This window comes from Narcine bancroftii, chromosome 5, assembly GCF_036971445.1.
Source record: "Narcine bancroftii isolate sNarBan1 chromosome 5, sNarBan1.hap1, whole genome shotgun sequence".
Classification (NCBI taxonomy): Eukaryota; Metazoa; Chordata; class Chondrichthyes; order Torpediniformes; family Narcinidae; genus Narcine; species Narcine bancroftii.
Window position 1 is genome coordinate 68,085,394 of NC_091473.1, and position 19,794 is coordinate 68,105,187.

The 19,794-nt window shown below is 43.1% G+C and overlaps 1 protein-coding gene across 11 annotated transcripts in view; it reads left to right on the forward strand.

Annotated features, from left to right (window-relative positions):
- The window catches only part of ralgps2 (Ral GEF with PH domain and SH3 binding motif 2), a 486,036-nt gene that overhangs the window by 370,688 nt on the left and 95,554 nt on the right, over positions 1-19,794 (forward strand). For all 11 annotated transcript variants that reach the window (XM_069937722.1, XM_069937721.1, XM_069937720.1 and 8 more), the window contains 2 exons: positions 11,301-11,442; positions 18,874-19,025. In XM_069937722.1, the coding sequence (XP_069793823.1) occupies positions 11,301-11,442; positions 18,874-19,025 (294 nt within the window). The remainder of the gene's footprint in view (positions 1-11,300; positions 11,443-18,873; positions 19,026-19,794) is intronic.

The window sequence follows — 19,794 nt, forward strand, 5'->3', positions numbered from 1 at the left end:
ATCACTCTTCTAAATACTTTTTTTTAATGTTTCATGAAAAATTAACAATTATAATATTTCAATAAATATATATATTTAAAATGTGTAAAGCAAGAAAAAAGCACACAAAAACCCTATCTCTACCCCCTTCTGTTCCCATTTATTAAATGCCTTTTTATACACCATTTAAATTAACCTCAAGATTCAGGGAGAGATCATTTTTGAATTTAGCAGCATTATTAAGTTGGGCACCAACATAGTTCATATATGTTCTCCATATTTTAAGAAACATATCATACTTGTTCCTTAAATTGTATGTTATTTTTTCCATTGGTATACAACTATCCATCTCTGCTGTCCACCTTGCCAAGGTAACTGGAGAGTCTGACTTCCACGTGACTGCAATACACTTTTTGGCCACTACTAGTACAATTTTAACAACAAAATTTGAAACTCTGTAAGATCATTACTTATATCTATAAAATTCCCTAACAAATAAAGTTCTGGATCACCTGGGAAGATCACCTTTGTAATTCTTGTTAGATGAAACACTCTTGACAGCATAAATTATACAGACACAAAAATCACAAATACCCCTACAGAAACCTAGGACAAAACAATCAAGGTGACCAAGTAACCAAAAGTAAGGAATAAAAAGAAAAAGTGACTAACAGAGCACATTGTCTGTGCCATGTTCTATTTCATTGATCCAAGTTGTTTTTTTTCACTGTGAAGGATTATTTCAGTACCTTTGTTCCGAAGGGGGGGGATATTCATATCTGCAAGTCAATAAACTTCAGATATGGTTGCCACACTCTAATGAATGTGTCATATTTCCTGCTTAAATTGTATGTGGTTTTCTCCAGGGTAATGTAACTCTGCATTTCTATATTCCATCGTGTAATATTTAGTTGGGAGTCAGAATTCCACGTGACCGCTATACACTTCCTGGCTACTGCCAAGGTGATTTTCACAATCTGAATTTGGTACTTGGACAGTTTAAAATCTACGTCTGTAATGTTCTCCAGAAGGTATAATTCTAGATCTTGTGGAAAATCCACCTTAGTAATATTTTTCAGAATGTCCCCAGGTCCTTCCTGAAGGATCTTACCTTTGTACACTGCCAGGTTGAATGGATAAAGGTTCCAATCTCAACACCACAGGCTCTCACTTTGGAATATAAAATACATAGAAATAAACTTACGCACATCCCCCCTTCAAATTAGAATCTCCATGTCACTACACACGAATATTAGATGCAGACAGCATAAGAATGTTCTATTAGACAAATCATATTTATTTCTCAATTGCTTGAATGACATGAGCTGCCTTCGCTTGTAATAATCCTCAATACACCTGATCCCTTTCTGGCACCAGATACCCAGGATCTTATTGTCCAGAGTCATGGGTATTAAGATGTTCTGGGTCAAAGGCATTTTGGGAGATACCCCCACCTTCAATCCAATACATTGATTTATATTTATATGCCATGTCTGAAGTACATGCTTTAGTGTGGAGTTAATTGTTTTCTTTGAAATTAATTTTTTGTTCCATTTATATATAAAGTCTCTTGCAATCTTTTCACCAACTGCATGTTCCCCAATTTGTGCCCAGGAAAAGGGGTGGTGGGGTCCTCTTCCTCAAAAAGCGAGGCGATCAACCTCACCTGGGCTGCCCAGTAATATTTTTTCAAACTGGCAATTTTTTAACCCCCCCCAATTTGTAATCCCAAGTCAACTTTTCTATGGAGATTCTAGCCACTTTACCATTCCACAGGAACTTTCTAACACATCTGCTGAGCATCTTAAAGAACCAATGAGGCAACAGAATGGGTAAAGACTGAAATAGATAGTGTTGCCTTGGCATCATCTTCATTTTAACACAGTTAACTCTGCCCACCAAGGTTATGGCCATAGTTCTCCATCTACTGAATCTTCCGGAGCAAAGGGAGATAATTGAGTTTATATAAGTTGCATAAATCCTTGTCTATTTTTAGCCCCAGATATTTAATGCCCTCGCGGTTGTTTGAATTGACTTTCCTGTTGTTATTGTCTATAATCCCTCCTTCGTCAGAGGCATTATCTCACTCTTGTCCAGTTTTACCTTATACCCTAAGACCTCCCACATCTCTCCAGGGTGGTCCTCAGCTTGCCCAACGACCATTCCCCAGGTCTGTCAAATATACTAACACATCATCAGCAAATAAGATGTGTTTGTGTTCCACCTGGTCCACCTCGATCCTCTTTATGCCCGGATCCTGCCGCATGGCCTCCACCTGCAGTTCAATGGACAGTATGAACAGCTCTGGAGACAATGGATGGCCCTGTCTACTAGACCTTTTCAATGGAAACACTGGAGACATCTGCCTGTTTGTAATAACTTTAACTTGGGGTTTATAGTAGAGTGTCCTATATCCAATTAATAAAGTTTTGTCCCAGTCCAAATTTCTTTAGTACCTTGAACAAAAAGTCCCACTCCAATCTGTCGAAGGCTTTTTCTGCATCCAGAGTTATGGCCACTTCTGGATCCACCCTGACTGTGCCAGATGAACTGTGTTAAGCAACCTAGTTATGTTGTTTGCTGTTTTCCTCTTTTCTACAAATCCAGCTTGATCTGGATTCGTAAATTTTGGCAAATATACTGCCAACCTATTGGCCAATCCTTTTTCTTCATTTTTGTAATCTGCATTCTATAAAGAGATGGGCCTGTAAGAGGAGGGATTCAACGGGTCCCTGTCTTTTTTTGGGATCACCGTGATGATTACTGTTGAGAAGCCTCCGGGAGGGTATACATCTCTGCTGCCTGATCCACCATCATCATAATCCCTTTCTCTCAGATTCAGCCTTCTCCAGCTCTTTCATAAAGGCCAGGTGGACTTCACCGCCCTGGCTCTTGTTACTTTCTTTCCTGACTTGTCCATGACTGGATCCCATCCTATCAAGACATTCTCACCCCTCTCTATAACCTTCAAGGATATATCTTGCATAACTTGTTTGCCATCAAAATTCAGGGCATAAATATTCATTAGTGTCTATAATTCGAAGTGTATTTGACAATGCATCATCACAAATCTCCCAGCCGGATCAGCGACCACGCTCGGGGCCAGTTCAGGTGTAGTCCATACTTTTTGTACAGGTTAGACCTTCTCCAGAAGAGATAGCAATGATCCACAAATCTGAACCCTTGCCCTCTGCACCAACTCTTCAGCCATGCATTCATCTACCACAACTTCCTATTCCTAACCTCAATGGTGCATGGCACAGACAGCAATCCCAAGTTTACCACCTACTTTTCAGCTTCCTTCCTAACTCTCTCTATTCCCTCTTTAAGACCTCATCCCTATTCCTGTCCAAAAGCTTTTGATTGAATAATGCAGAAGTTAAGGCCAATTATTTTAGGTGTGGAATCACATTTTGTAGCATGAAAAAACGTTAACAACTGCAGTCAAGCTCCTTGTCCCAGGAAAATAAATGATTCTGATTTTAAGCATTTTAATATTTTAGATTTGTATTTTTCAGCGAGATTTTAAACATGACAAACTATAAATTATTTTTTAGTGGACTGTCACTAACTGTAGTTTCTTCATTTCCCTCTCTTTATTCTTTTTTATGCTTGATTTGACATTAAATTCAACCTATTTGTAAACATCTGTGTATCTTTCAATCCTTAACTTTCATTGATTAAGGAAAGATCCTGTTTGTTGCCTGTTTATTCACAGTGTTTGTGGCATACAGCATCGAAACAAGTTGTTCAGATGATCATTTCCAATCTGAAAATTATCTTGGTTTCTTGTGATGATGTTTCTTTTGTTTTATGTACTTAATCATTTTTCAGAAACACAACCCCTTATTTCTTTCCAATTAACTTTTTACTGCTTCTCTATGTCCATTTTCAAGATGACTCCACTCAAAAGCTAAAGCTTACTGTTTTTAAAGTATGAAAATGTCAATCTTTAACACAGAAATGTGGCAACAATATAAATATATGAACTCAGACTTAAAGTTGTGAATTTTCACCTACCACCCCGCTAGCCTCTGCATCCAACATATCATCCTCCACCATTTCTGGCACCCTACGATGTGATCCCTCAACCAGACACATCTTCCCTTCACCGCTCCCACAGTGACTTCCTTGTCCACTCCTCCCTTCCCACCAATCAGCCCCTTGGTACCTACCCCTGTGACCATAGCACGTGCTAGCTACACTTGTACCCTTGCCACCATTCAGAACCCCAAACAGTCTTTTGAAATGAAGCAACACTTCATTTGTGAATCTGCAGGGGTTATCTGCTGCATCCAGTGTTCCTATTGTGGTCTCCTCTGCTTCGAAGAAACTGGATGCAGACTGAGATGCAGAGTGGGAGATCATTTCATTGAGCACCTGACCTCTGTCCACCACAAGAAGAGGATTTCCCAATGACAATCATTTCAATTCCCTAACGTGTGTATCCATGGTCTCATGCACTACCAGACTGAGATTACCCACAAAGTGGAGGAACAACATCCCATATTCCATCTGGGCACCATCTAACCAGATGGCATTAACACCGACTTCGCCGGTTTCCATTAGCCCTCCCCCATCCTTCTCCTTTATTTCAGCGTGTTCTCTCTCTCTTTTCTCCTCTGCTTCCTTTCCTCTAATTCTGCATTATTGCAGAGAGTGAGCCACCCCCTTCCCCGATCATTTCTCACGTTTTCTCCCTCCCCCTTTATGTCCATTTATCAGCCTTTGTTTGTTGGTCTGTGCTCTTCTCGCTGCTCTTTCTTTCCTTATCCCCAGACTTTTAATTCAGGCACCTGCCTGCTTTTTATTCACATGTTGAAGAAGGGCTCAGGGTCAAAACGTCAGTTACTGGTATTTATCTTTACCTCCTATGAACATTGTGAGACCTGCTGAGTTCCTCCAGCATTTCTGTGTATTAATAATATTGTTCAGAAGCTTTTGAGACAAGGTGGACATAGGCTGCAGTAACTTTTGTTTATTTTCTTGAGGTTGGAGCTTTTGAGACTCTTCAATGTTATGTTTTGAGCCAATAGCACATGAAGTAAAATGCAATTACTGTCAAGTATATTGTCTTTCTTAACATTTAATAACTTAATATATTTAAAAAAATATATGCCATCTGGTTAGTTGAACATATAGAAACAGAAATGTGAGAGCATCAAAAAGTTGGTAAATTATAAGATAGCAAAAGTTCAATTCTCTGATTTGAATTTGTGTTATTTAAAAGGGAAACAAGGAATTGCTGGAGGATTTCACCAGATAAGACAACATCTTCAGTGTGCAAATGGAGAGTCAACATTTTGGGTGTGAGCCCTTTATCAAGGCAGAGATAGAATGGGTTTAGCGTGCATGCTACCTGTACACGAAATGTGGAGTAAGAATGACACACACACAATCGAACTGAGGTCGAAGACTGATTTATTATTCTGCCAGCTCTGTTTATATTCACTTCCTGCCTCTGACGACAGGAGTGACGTCATCGCAGCACCAGCCTCCGACCCTGGCGTTCCCGCTGTTATTCTGCCAGCTCTGTTTATATTCACTCCCTGCCTCTGACAACAGGAGTGACGTCGTCGCAGCACCAGCCTCCAACACCGGCGTTCCCGCTGTTAACTGCTATGCAGGAGGTCATGGCCTTTGTTTCTGCAGGGCCCTCACGATTACCGTATTCACCAGCCATTTTGTGAGCTGGGTTGTGATTCGGTTTGCATGTCACTATGTGACACTACCCAAGAACCGAGAATTGGAGTGTTCACTGCTGCTTTGGGCGGCCTACCTCTGCGTCGCGGGGGATGAGTTTTGACTGGCTGACTAATGTCTACATGGGCCAGTTTCAGGTGGTCGAGGGTGAAAGTTTTCTCTTTGCTGGCAATGTCCAGTACACATGTCAACCCATTGTGCCTGAAGACTCTGTAAGGACCCTTGTATGGCCGTTTGAGGGGTCCCCAATGTGCAAAACATACTCAGAGGTGTGCAAGTCTTTGAGTGGGCGAAAGATTTGGGCTGGCTGTGCGACGGGTATATTGTGGAGAGGCTAGGGTACCCAGTCTTTCCCTCAGCTGTTTCAATGAAATTGTGGGAGTTTCTGGATCCTTGGCAGCAGCCAAGAACTCCCCAGGGATTACTAAAGGTGCGGTGCAGACCATTTTTGCTGTGGAGGCTTTAAAGTTCTCTTTTGGTGCGGTGTGTATCCTCAGAAGAACCCAAGGGCTTCCACCAAGTTTGGCTCCTTGAGCTGGGCCATCAGGGCTGCTTTTAAGTGTCTTTGGAACTGTTCCACCAACCCATTGGCCTGAGGGTGATATGCTGTGTTATGATGGAGTTGGATTTCCAATAGTTGGCGAGCACTGCCCAGAGCCCTGAGGTAACTTGCGCTCTCCTGTCGGAGGTGATACATTCCGGGAGTCCAAACCTGGACACCCAATGTTGATTAGTGAGCTGGCGCAGGTCTCCGTGGTTGTGTTGGCGATCGGGACCGCCTCCAGCCACCTTGTGGAGTGGTCATCCATAGTGAAGAGCTATCTCGCCCACAAGAAACTGGTAGTGGACCCACAATGTCGATGTGGCTGAACCTACACTGCACTGGCTCAAAAGTCTGGGGAGGAGCTTTAGTGTGAATTTGCACCTTGGATGCCTGGCAGACCTCTCTGTCTGCTGTGGCCTTGATTCCGGCTGGGGTTGGGCCTTGGCAATCTGCTCCACCAAGGCACCGTTTTCTTTCTTCGGACTCCAGAGCACATCCTCCCGGGCTGCAACTTTCCTTGGGTTGCTGATGTCCTCATCGGTGAGTCCTCCTCGGGAAGCTGCTCCAGGAAAATCTGCTCAAAGACCAGGCAAGGCCCGTGCCCCTCAGCGAGTGTGAGCATCTCACTCATGAGGCGAATGGGGCCCTGTGCCCCAAACTGTCCAAGTGCAGCAAATAGAGGGCATGCTTGCGCCATGGTAGCTCGAAAGTGTGGGTTAGTAGCTCTTTGAAGGAACTGTATTTGCCTTGCTCCGGAGGCTGCCATAGGGAATAAATGACGCTCGCTGCCATGTCCTGGTTGAGTGAGCTCACCATGTAGTAGTAGCAGGTGTCATGGTCGGCGATCTGTCGAAGGTGGAACTGGGTCTTGGCTTGTTCGAACCATAAGTGTGGCTGCGATGCTAAGAATGTTGGCAATTTTAGCAGGACCGCGTAGAGAGCTGCTTGGTCCATCATTTTCAGGTCCAACTGCTGGTTGGATCTGTCGGGATCACCAATATAATATGCACATTACGCAAAGTGTGGAATTAAGAACCACACACACACACACACACACACACACACACACACACACACACACACACACACACACACACACACACACACACACACACACACACACACACACACACACACACACACACACACACACACACACATAGTCAAGTCGTGTACTGCCAGCTCTGTTTATATTTACTCCCTGCCTCTGATGTCAGGAGTGACATCATCGCAGTGCCGGCCTCCGAATGGCCGGTATTCCCGCCATTTCCCGCTGTTTCCTGCTGTGCTGGAGGTCATGCAGGATGACAGCCATTGGACCCTGTGGGGCCCTTGCAATTCCCGCGTTGATCAGCTATTTTGTGAGCCGGGTTGCGACTTTGTTCACGGGCTGCTGCATAGTGAAATAACGTGTACAGGTGGAAAGAAGCTAGGGAGGGGTGCAGGTACAGTAGAGGACAAAAGTTGTTAGAAGTGGAGAGATAGGTGGAGGGAGAAACTATGAAGAAGGCATGTTGCTTTCTTCGGACCCTCTCTCTTTCTCTGCCTGAGCCTTTGGCCTCTTTAATATGTGCTACAGGCATGAATTCTGCTTTATCCTCTGCCAGATCCACTTGTTCAATCAGCAATTTGTTCCCCATTTTCTTACATTTATCAAGACCTGCAAGCTTGTCATTCTCAACTAATCTCATCTTCATCAACTCCTGTGCTTTTTATTTTATTATTTTTTCTCTCTCTTTAATCTTTATTTTTCTATCCACCACCCCCACACCTCTTCCCCCCCCCCCAGATGGTTTCACCCTGGTGATCTTCTGTCCTCTACTCGATCGCTTCTGGGCCTCTCCTCATCTGACCCTTTATAAATGTAATTTCACCTATCCTATCTTAGTCTTGAAAAAGAGTTCACTCCATTCATTGACCATTTCTACCCATAGATGCTGAATGATCTGCTGAATTTCTCCAGCAACTCTTTGCTCAAGATTCCATCACCTGCAGTTTTTATGTTTTTTCTCTTTTTCTTTAAATACTGAAACAAAGAAACTAAAATAGACCATAAGTTTGTGCTTAACTGGCAAAGACACAAATATGTCAGAAATAGAGGGAAAGTGAAGAACTGAAAACTATTGGGACACAAAACAGAAGCCTGGCCCCTGAAACTTGCCCCACCTGTGACTGATCTATTCCAGGCTTCAGCTCTGTGCAAAATCATTTATTTTTCAAGGACCATGTCCAGCAAGTCTTCCTGAATAAGAATGCAACAGGAGTCAAGAATTCCTTCCACACTCTGGTTGCAATTGCAGGTTTTATGTGCAACTTCAAATAATTTGAGAATGATGTTGCCAGCCTTTTTATGGATTTCTGCTGTTTCCCACTCTCTGCACCTTATGGAGGACCATGTTCAATTCTGTAAAGCATTTGCACTGAAATACAGTAAAACCTCATTAATTTGGTGTGCTTGTGACTTTGGCCATGCCAATGGTCAAATTTTCCACAGTATATGATGATAATCTAATTAATACTCCGACACACTTTTTAAAGATATTACACAATCGTGTAATAAATTTTCCTGCTAACTCAATAAATTTGAAGGACATGGGAAATGACATCCAGGTGAATTTCAAGGAATCATTGGAAACTGGGTCTTGGTGAGTTTCCAAGGATGCACCAGAACTGGGGCCCTAATATATTAAAGGTGCACTGGAACTGAGGCCCTGGTGTGTTAAAGGATGCACCAGAACTGGGATCCTGGCATGGTAAAGTGTGCATGGGAACCAGAACCTTGGTGTGTTTGAGGAAGTGTGATCAGCACTTTTTAAAAAATATTTTATTTTTGATTTTCACGGACTTGCATAAATTCAAACACACAACACAATCTCTTCCAACACCCGTATAACATGCAGAGATTGTTTTTATCCCCCACCTCCTTTCCACCCTTTCCCCTGATACAACTAAGAATAAAGTCATATAAATGATACAGATTTGAAAAACACAAATATCAGTGAGGTCAATGATCCCTTGGGAAAAGCCTTGGAAGAAATACCCAACCAAGGTGACTAGCACTTGATGAATCAGATACTAAATCAGATGGGAAAGTGTAGAGACACATGAGATAATGCATATGTTGGTATCTGAAGCAAAAAGCTTCCTGGAAGAACTCAGTAGGTGAGGCAGCTTCAGTACGAGAAAAAGAATGGTTAGAATTCAAAATCAGATTTCAGATGTTTTTGTCAAGAGTCTAAACACATAACATTACTACAACCTTGAGATTCCTTTTCTCTGTGGCAGAATTACCACTAATTGCTAGTGCAAAAAATAAACTGTACAAAGCGTAACCATGTAAACAAGTAAAACAACTGTAAACTGAAAACAAATGTGAACAAGTACAATACAGAAAGAAAAAAAATAAAGTGAATAAGTAAGAGTCCTTAAATGAATCTCTGATTGAGTTTCTCATTGAGGAGTCTGATGGCGGAGGGGTAGCAGCTGTTCCTGAACCTGGTGGTGTGAGTCTTGTGGCACCTATACCTCTTTCCTGATGGCAGCAGTGAGAACAGACTATGTGCTGGGTGGTGTGGGTCTTTGATGATTGCTGCTGCCCTCAGACGGCAGCGTTCCCTGTAGTGGGGAGGGTTTTGCCTGTGATGTCCTGGGCTGTGTCCACTACCTTTTGGAGGGCTTTACGCTCAGGGTATTGGTTTTCCCATACCAGACCCTAATGCAGCCGGTCAGCACTCTTTCCACCACACCTCTAGAAAATTGCCAGGGTTTCTGGTGTTAAACCAAACCTCTGCAAACTCCTGAGTACTGACGTGCATTCTTGCTTTTACTGAATGAGTCCTATCCTGCTTTGACTTCACAAAGTGCAATCTCTCTCAGTAGTTAGAGTAGAAGTCCATTTGACACTACTTAGATATGCTTCCCCACTGTCTACTGCACCACCAATTTTAATACCATCTGCAAACTAGCACATCATATTAACTACATTGCAATTATTTGTATATTTACCTAAAATTTCCAGAATTTATACAATTAAAAGTATGCATCTTTGTGTTTTGATTTATTAATTATATAACTGAAAGTGATTTATCACCTCCCATCGAGTACTCTCAGATAAAATGAAGGTTTCTATATTTTTCACCATTCCTTAATTTCATATTTTGACTGGCATGCCCTCTTGTTGCAATATAATCTTTTCATTTTTCAATCCAGTCAAGTGTAGCATAAAGGATATTCTTTGACCTGTACTCTTGCTGACTGAAATGGTCAATTCTATTTAAATTTGAATTTGTGCAATTCCCTACATCTTGATTTTGTTTTCAAAATATGTATTGTAAAATCATATATTTGCAAATAATCCCTTTCATCTTCAATAATTTTGTAATGATTCCCTAATGTGATGAAAATGCTCTAATAATTTAAGTTTTTCCTTCATTGATTACTGCTTTTCCTTGTTATTGATTCAATAACTAGCAGAAATATCTTAAGATTTCAGAATTATTGTCCGAGTACATACATGATATCACATACAACCCTGAGATTCTTTTTCCTGTGGGTGAGGCAGGATTACACTTATTGGTAATGCAAAAATAACTGTACACAATATACACATGTAAACATGTAAATGCAAACTGACCGTGCAATGCAGAGAGAATAAACAATCAATAAAGTGTCCATAAATAATTCCCCAACTGAGTCTGTTGTTGAGGAGTCTGATGGTGGAGGGGCACCAGCTGCCCTGAACCCAGTGGCGTGAATCCTGTGGCATCCACACCTCCCTCCTGATGGCAGCAGTGAGAACAGAGCGTGCGCCGGGGGATGTGGATCCCCAACAACTGCTGCTGCTCTCCAACAGCAGTCATTCCTGATGGTGGGGATCATATCTTCTCAAGGGAGAAATATCTTCTCAAAACATTCCCTCATCTTTTAGATTTCGCACCTTAACCACCACAATTCCCATGTAAAAGCTGGTTTTTTTTTAAACTGACTTACTGTTACATTTTATCAAAAAGTGTATAAAATATAAAGGCAGCACAATGCAGTTGTATGACTTGATTTTTTTAAAATTTAACTTCAGCACCTGATGTAGCACCATCCCCACAGAGCAGCAGGCGAAGCATGGCAGCTGAAACCGTCCTCATGAACATACCACCAACTCCGCCTTCTGCCAGGCATCTGCTTACACATGGACACAGGAAGTCCTATAGCCTTGGATACAAGTCAGTATTCTATTCATCTATTATTTCTTTTGGATCAAGCATTATATTTTCAGAGCTCAGGTTTGAAATGCAATATTTTCTTAATTGTTTTATAAAAGCTTGTGGGAGAAGATGTGTTTTGGGTAGATTATCTCTGTCATAGATTTCACAATGTTCCTGATTATTTCCCCCTACTCTAGGCACCTTTGATTTCTACCTTTTAGGTACAATTTTCAGAGACAAAGCCCCTTCAGTCTTCTGAAATAATTAGAAATATCTTGTTAATTAAATTGATTGATTTTTGTCACACATTAAAATACAGCGAGAAACTTTGTTCTGCATGCTTTTCATTCAAGTCAACTTCTACATATTTCAGCAAATGATACAAGAGTAAAAATAGTGTTATCATAATACAAAAGTGTAGGATGTAATATAACAGAAGAGAAAGACAACATCACCAGTACAGTTAAGGCAGTGCAAGGTATCTGTCTTATTCTAATGGGAGGTCCATTCAAGAGTCTGATTGCGGAAGGAAAGAAATTGTCCTGGATTTGGAGATGTATGAAATATCTGGATAATAAAGACAACTATGTTATGCTTCTGTTGATTATAGCTCTTCTTTCAACACCACAGACCCAAACAAACTCATCTCCAAACTCCTGGACCCCATCCTCAGAACTCTGCTCTGCAACTGCATCCTTAACTTCCTGAACTGGAATCTGCAGTCAGTGAGGACATCCTCCATAATAATCGTGAAGTCCGGTGCCCCATGAGACTACATATTCAGCTCCCTACTATATCTTATGCACTCTTACTATGAGGCCAAGCACTGTTCCAATTCCCATCTCTGAGTTTGCAGATGACACTACTGTTATTGGACACATCATCTTTTCAATACTTTTATTAACATTGAAATTTCACATCCAAAAATAAGAACATATGTTAAAATATGTTAAAATTCAAAAAAATACATTACACTTAAATCATATCATTTCCACATTTTAATCAAATATATTGTGTTGATATTATATTATTTTATTATATAAAAAAAGGAAAATCTAAACCCACTACCAAGAAAGAAGCTGTTTGGTCAAAAAAAAAGAAAAGAAAAACAGAATTCTTATCAGAATGATAAATTACCTCATTAGTCAACATTTCTATCTTCATAAGAAATCAAAGATCATAAAAGTAATTCAAAAAGGGTCCCTACGGTGTTTGCAAATTTACATTCAAATTGGAAATTGAGCATCTAATCTTCTCTAAGTTTAAATATGACATGACGTCACAGCCATTGAGGATGGATCTTAAATAATCACAAGAGAAAGGAACAGAAACATGCTATTAGGCCCATCGAGTCTGTTCCATAAATCTACACTACACTACTTCCAATATCCGGCCTTTTCCTATATCCCTTGATGCCCTCACTAATGAGATACTTGTCTATTTCTTGTTTAAATACTCCCAGTGATCTGGCTTCCACTGCTGTATGCGGCAGCGAGTTCCACAGATCCACAGTTCTTCCTAATCTCTGTTTTATATGGATAACTTCTTATTTTCAGACTATGACCCTTTGTCCTCGATTCACCCACCAAGGGAAACATCTTACACGCATCCACCCTATCTAAACCTTTCAAAATATGATAAGCCTCTATGAGATCTCCTCTTATTCTCCTGTACTCCAATGAATACAACCCAAGAGCTGCAAAACGCTCCTCGTACGTTAGCCCTTGCATTCCGGGAATCATCCTAGTAAATCTCCTCTGCACCCTCTTCAACAACATCACATCCTTTCTAAGATAGGGGGCCCAAAACTGCACACAGTACTCCAAATGAGGTCCCACTGTGCCCCATAGAGCCTCATCCACACCTCTTGTACACTATTCCTCTTGAAATGAATGCCATTTCAAGAAAGTGAAGTGCATTCACTTTCTTCACTACCAATTTCACCTGGTCATTAACTTTTAGGTTTCCTTGCATGAGGCACCAGGTCCCTTTGCACATCCGAGGACTGAATTTTCACCCCATCCAAATAGTATTCTGCCTGTTTGTTTCCACTGCCAAAGTGTACAACTGTACATTTCTCGATATTAAATCTAATCTGCCATAATTTTGCCCAGTCTCCTAATCTGTTTATACCCTTCTGCAACTTTACAGTTTCTATTACACTTCCTACTCTGCCACCTATCTTGGTATCATCTGCAAATTTGGCCACAAAACCATTTATGCCACAATCCAAATCATTAATATAAATTGTAAACAGCAGCAGCCCCAATACTGACCCCTGTGGAACACCACTAGTTACAGGCCCCCATGCACAACGGGAACCCTTAATTTCAACCCTTTGCTTTTGCCCATCAACCACTTATCTATCCAGTTTAATAACTTCCCTGTAATTTCATGGGCCCTCAATTTATTTAGCAGCCTAATAGGCGGCACCTTAAAAGAATTCTGATGGTTTGGACTCAGGACAATGACCTCTTTCTTAATAAAGTAGGGTGGAGTACATGTTCCTGTACTGCTAAACCATGGCTACCCAGAAAATTGGAGGAACAACACTTTATATTCTGTGTTGGCAGTCTCCAACCAGACATAATTGACAACGACTTCAAATTTCTGTCAACCCCCTCCCATTTCTTTCTCTTTCCCCATCCCTCAGTCTTCTTTCCTTTAGCTCTCCACCTAATTTCCTTCTGTCAAAGAGCTACTCCTTTTTGCCCTCTTCCTCATCATGTTTTCTCTTCTACCCTCCCACATGTAACCTCTTACCTTTGAACACGTTCACCTCCCCTTTGCTCCTCCCCATTCCCTGCATCTTTTTATTCAGGCAACTACCTGTTTTTTTTCTAATTCCTGACAAAGGACCTTGTTCAGTTGGCTGGAGTGAGCTGAGGTAGCTCAGGATTCTTGCTTGTGGTCTTTGATAAGTTAAGTTATTTGTGTAGATTTCAGATAAACAAAGAACAAATTATAATTGTAGATTCTCTAAAAGTAAGAATAAAGTAAAATAATCATAACAGCTTGAATATGCCCACAATTATTTGGTTTAGACATCATTTTATAATTCTTTGCTTCAGGTTGACATAGATTGTTTCATTAACATTACTAAAAGTTCATTAAAAAATATTATTGTGTAACTTTAGGCATTCATGTTATATTTCAGAAGTTCCCATAGAATGTATATGTGCAGGTAAAAATAATTGGCTGAAATGATCGAAAGCATTAACTTGTAGTGTAAAGCTTGATGGAGGCATGGTGATACTGAAATCTGTAGAATTGTAAATTGTATTTACAGATTATTTCTCTTTCCTTCTTCATTTTTCTTTGGTTTGGCTTCGTGGACGAAGATTTATGGAGGGGTATGTCCACGTCTGCTGCAGGCTCATTGGTGACTGACAAGTCCGATGTGGGACTGGCAGGCATGGTTGCAGTGGTTGCAAGGGAAAATTGGTTGGTTGGGATTGGGTGTTGGGTTTTTCCTCCTTTGTCTTTTGTCAGTGGGGTGGGCTCTGCGGTCTTCTTCAAAGGAGGTTGCTGCCTGCCGAACTGTGAGGTGCCAAGATGCACGGTTGGAGGCGAGATCAGCCCACTGGCGGGGGTCAATTTGGCAGGCACCAAGAGATTTCTTTAAGCAGTCCTTGTACCTCTTCTTTGGTGCACCTCTATCTCGGTAGCCAGTGGAGAGCTCACCATAGAACACGATCTTGGGAAGGCAATGGTCCTCCATTCTGAAGACGTGACCCACCCAGCGCAGTTGGGTCTTCAGCAGCATGGATTCGATGCTTGCGGACTCTGCCAGCTCGAGTACTTCGATGCTGGTGATGAAGTCATTCCAATGAATGTTGAGGATGGAGCGGAGACAGCGCTGATGGAAGTGTTCTAGGAGCCGTAGGTAATGCCGGTAGAGGACCCATGATTCGGAGCCGAACAGGAGCGTGGGTATGACAACGGCTCTGTACACGCTGATCTTTGTGTGTTTCTTCAGGTGGTTGTTTTTCTAGACTCTTTTGTGTAGTCTTCCAAAGGTGCTATTTGCTTTGGCGAGTCTGTTGTCTATCTCTTTGTCGATCCTTGCATCCGATGAAATGGTGCAGCCGAGGTAGGTAAACTGGTTGACCGTTTTGAGTTCTGTGTGCTCGATGGAGATGTGGGGGGGCTGGTAGTCATAGTTGGGAGCTGGCTGATGGAGGACCTCAGTTTTCTTCAGGCAGACTTCCAGGCCAAACATTTTGGCAGTTTCCGCAAAACAGGGGGACGTCATGCGCTGGAGAGCTGGCTCTGAATGGGCAACTAAAGCGGCATCGTCTGCAAAGAGTAGTTCATGGACAAGTTGCTCTTGTGTCTTGGTGTGAGCTTGCAGGCGCCTCAGATTGAAGAGACTGCCATCCGTGTGGTACCGGATGTAAACAGCGTCTTCATTGTTGAGGTCTTTCATGGCTTGTTTCAGCATCATGCTGAAGAAGATAGTAAAGAGGGTTGGTGCGAGGACGCAGCCTTGCTTCATGCCGTTGTCAATGGAGAAGGGGTCCGAGAGCTCATTGCTGTATCTGACCCGACCTTGTTGGTTTTCGTGCAGTTGGATAACCATGTTGAGGAACTTGGGGGGGGGCATCCGAGGCGCTCTCGTATTTGCCAAAGCCCTTTCCTGCTCACGGTGTCAAAGGCTTTGGTGAGGTCAACAAAGGTGATGTAGAGTCCTTTGTTTTGTTCTCTGCACTTTTCTTGGAGCTGTCTGAGGGCAAAGACCATGTCAGTATTTCCTCTGTGTGTTTCTGGGAGGACATTTTCGGCGACACGAGGTATTAGTCTATTAAGGAGAATCCTAGCGAAGATTTTGCCTACAATGGAGAGCAGCATGATTCCCCTGTAGTTTGAGAAGTCTGATTTCTCGCCTTTGTTTTTGTACAGGGTGATGATGATGGCATCATGAAGGTCCTGAGGCAGCTTTCCTTGGTCCCAGCAGAGCATGAAAAACTCATGCAGTTTGGTATCCAGAGCTTTGCCGCCAGCCTTCCAGACCTCTGGGGGCATTCCATCCATACCTGCTGCTTTGCCACTTTTCAGTTGTTCAATTGCCTTATATGTCTCTTCCCGGGTAAGGACCTCATCCAGCTCTAGACTCAAGGGTTGTTGAGGGAGCTGGAGCAGGGCAGATTCTTGGACTGAGCGATTGGCACTGAAAAGGGATTGGAAGTGTTCTGACCATCGATTGAGGATGGAGATCTTGTCACTGAGGAGGACTTCGCCATCTGAGCTGTGCAGAGGGCTTTGGACTTGGGGTGAGGGGCCGTACACCGCCTTTAGTGTCTCATAAAAACCCCTGAAGTTGCCAATGTCGGCACTAAGCTGGGTTCGTTTGGTGAGGCTAGTCCACCACTCATTTTGGATCTCCCGGATTTTGCGCTGAAGATGGCTGCATGCGAGACAGAGGCTTGTTTTTTCTCTGGCCAGGAAGGCTTTGCAAGGTGAGCCTGGTGGGGAGATCGCTTCTTTGCCAGCAGCTCCTGGATTTCCTGGTTGCTTTCATCAAACCAGTCCTTGTTTTTCCTGGAGGAGAAGCCCAGTACCTCTTCAGTGGATTGCAGTATGGCCGTTTTCAGCTGATCCCAGAGGGTTTCAGGAGACGTGTCCGTGAGGCAGTTTGTATCCTCGAGCTTTGCTTGGAGGTTTGCCTGGAAGTTTCCTCTCACTACGTCTGACTGCAAGTTTCCAACATTGAACCTCTTTCTGGGGGCTCCACTGTTCTTGAACTTTGGCTTGAAGTGAAGGTTGAGCTTGCAACGAACAAGCCGGAGGTCAGTGTGGCATTCCGCGCTGGGCATGACCCTGGTGTGGAGCACATCTCATTTGTCTCTTCCTCGCACCAGAACGTAGTCCAGGAGGTGCCAGTGTTTGGATCGGGGATGCATCTAGGTAGTCTTCAGGCTGTCTCTCTGCTGGAAAATGGTGTTAGTAATGACAAGCCGCTGTTCTGCGCAGAGCTCCAACAGGAGGCGCCCGTTGTCATTGCACTTGCCGACACCATGCTTGCCTAGGATTCCTGGCCAGGTTTCTGAGTCTTTGCCGACGCAAGCGTTGAATTCGCCAAGGATGACAACCTTGTCGGCTGTAGGGGTGCGTTGGATGAGGTTGCACAGATCAGTGTAGAACGTCCTTTTCTGTTGGTTCTGCCTGAAGGGTTGGAGCATAGACACTGATGAGGATGATGCGACGCTTGTTTTGAAGGTGGAGTCGCATGGACATGATCCGGTCAGAGTGGCCTGTCAGGAGGTTTTCGAGTTTGGATGCAATGGAGTTCTTGACCATGAAGCCAACACCAGATAGGCGTCGTTCAGCCTGAGGCTTGCCAGACCAGTAGAGTGTGTAGCCCGCGCCGTGTTCTTGGAGGCTGCCTACATCTGCAAGGCGGACTTCGCTGAGAGCGGCTATGTTGATGTCGAGTCTGAGGAGTTCATGTGTGATGAGGGCAGACCGACGTTCAGGTCGGTGGCTGTCAGCCTTGTCTAGTATGGTTCTGATGTTCCAGCATGCTAGCTTGAGCTTGTGTGCATCTTTTGAGGGGGAGGACGTGGACTTGTCCTGGGGCCTGCACAAAGGAGCTTTTAGGTGGAGTGCAGTGTGCGCAGTACTGGCCCCACCCTTTACATCCATGGTTCGTGTGCCATGGCCAAGCAAGCTGGGGCGTGGCAGCGAGGTCATTGGGTCATAGGTTTTATATCGGAGTGACCTTCTCCTATGCAGGTTGCTTAACAGGGCTGAAGAGGCCTGCCTGCCCTTTTAGGTCGAACCATTTCTGGAGATCCTCGACTGCTGTCCACAGTTATGGAGTGGTGCACCCTGGAATCGGCCTGCGTGCGTTTACTCCTTCCGCGGCCGAGTAAAGGGGATGCAGCATTGGTTGAGGATCAGAAAGAAAGGTTCTAGTAGAAAATTTTTTATAAGATTGGAGAGAACTCTGCAATGGAGTTCACAGTTGTTAGTGTTTAGACTATTGGTTTTTGAGGTGTGTGTTAAACTCTGAAATTCACTAAACAGTTCTCATTGACTGCTCCCAGCCCGGGGCTCAGCTGCCAACGGTCAGGCTGTGTGTGCTGCCGGGGTTTGCCTGGTGACGGCGGCCTGTGTTTGGTGCTTGGGCAGCGGTGCGGGCAGGCCCGGTCTCGGCTGGCTGTCTTTCCCCACGATGCAGCCGTTACCTCAGGCGGACTCAGGCAGGACCTTGGGCCCCCCCGGGCGGCAGCGGGTCCTCGGGCCTCCGGCGGCAACAGCAACAGGACTTCAGGCCTCTCGGGTGGCAGCAGGGCCCTTTCCATTTCAATGGTAAACATCCGTAGAGATCATTAGGATATTGAATTTCTCCAGAGGGGAAAAAACAAGTAAAACACTTTGTGATTTTAGGCACTTTTTAAAAAATTAGTTTGGGAAATATTAAACAACAATTTTTTTTTCCTTCAGCTTTATACACAAGATGAATACAGCTGAGTTTAAGAGTGCTACATTTCCCAATGGAAGACCTCGACACTTGCTGGATGACAGTGTAATGGAAAACTACACCCCTTCAAGAGTCCAAGCTGAAAGCTCCACCATTTCCAGTGGAATATCACTTGGTGTGTGAATCCATCTCTGACCATTTTGATATCAAAATTTGAGATCTGTACATCGTATAATCTGGTTCACAAATGTCTTGGGGGAAGCAGGAATCTGTTGTCCTCAAAATACCAAAATAAATTCAATTTGGCCAGTTGCTGTCTCATCAATCTATACTCAATCTTGAGCAATATGACATACCTATTGAGCATTACCTAGTCACCAATAAACGGCTTTCTGGCAGATCAGGTAGCATCTGTTGAGAGAGAAACAGGGGTGAAATTTTAGGATGATATACGATCTTATTGCTGATATGTTAATCCCATTTACCTTTCTGCTGACCATTGAGTGTTTCCCACATTTACCTCTTTATCATGGCTTATTGATGTTCAGTCTAAGATTTTGGATCACCAGGAGACAGATCTAATTATAGCATGGATCCAAACAAGGACAAAAGAACTAAATTCCAGAGGTGAGGTAAGAGTGAAAACTCTCAATCAACTGGAGTCAAAATTAGCACAGAAATTTTATCAGCCATATTGTATCTCAGCCCCAAGGCATTGCAAAAGAAGTGCATCGATCTATGTCCAAGGCCCCACTACTTTCAGCTCCTTCATCAATGACTTTATCATCACAAGGTGAGGTTAATCACACAGTATGCAGTTTCATTTGCAATTCTTAAATACTATGGAGCTAGACTGGAACAGCATGGATAGGTTAGTTAAGATCCATTTCCTTCACAGGACCTCTTCCACTAAGAAAACGTGCCACTACTGCTGTAGAATTTCA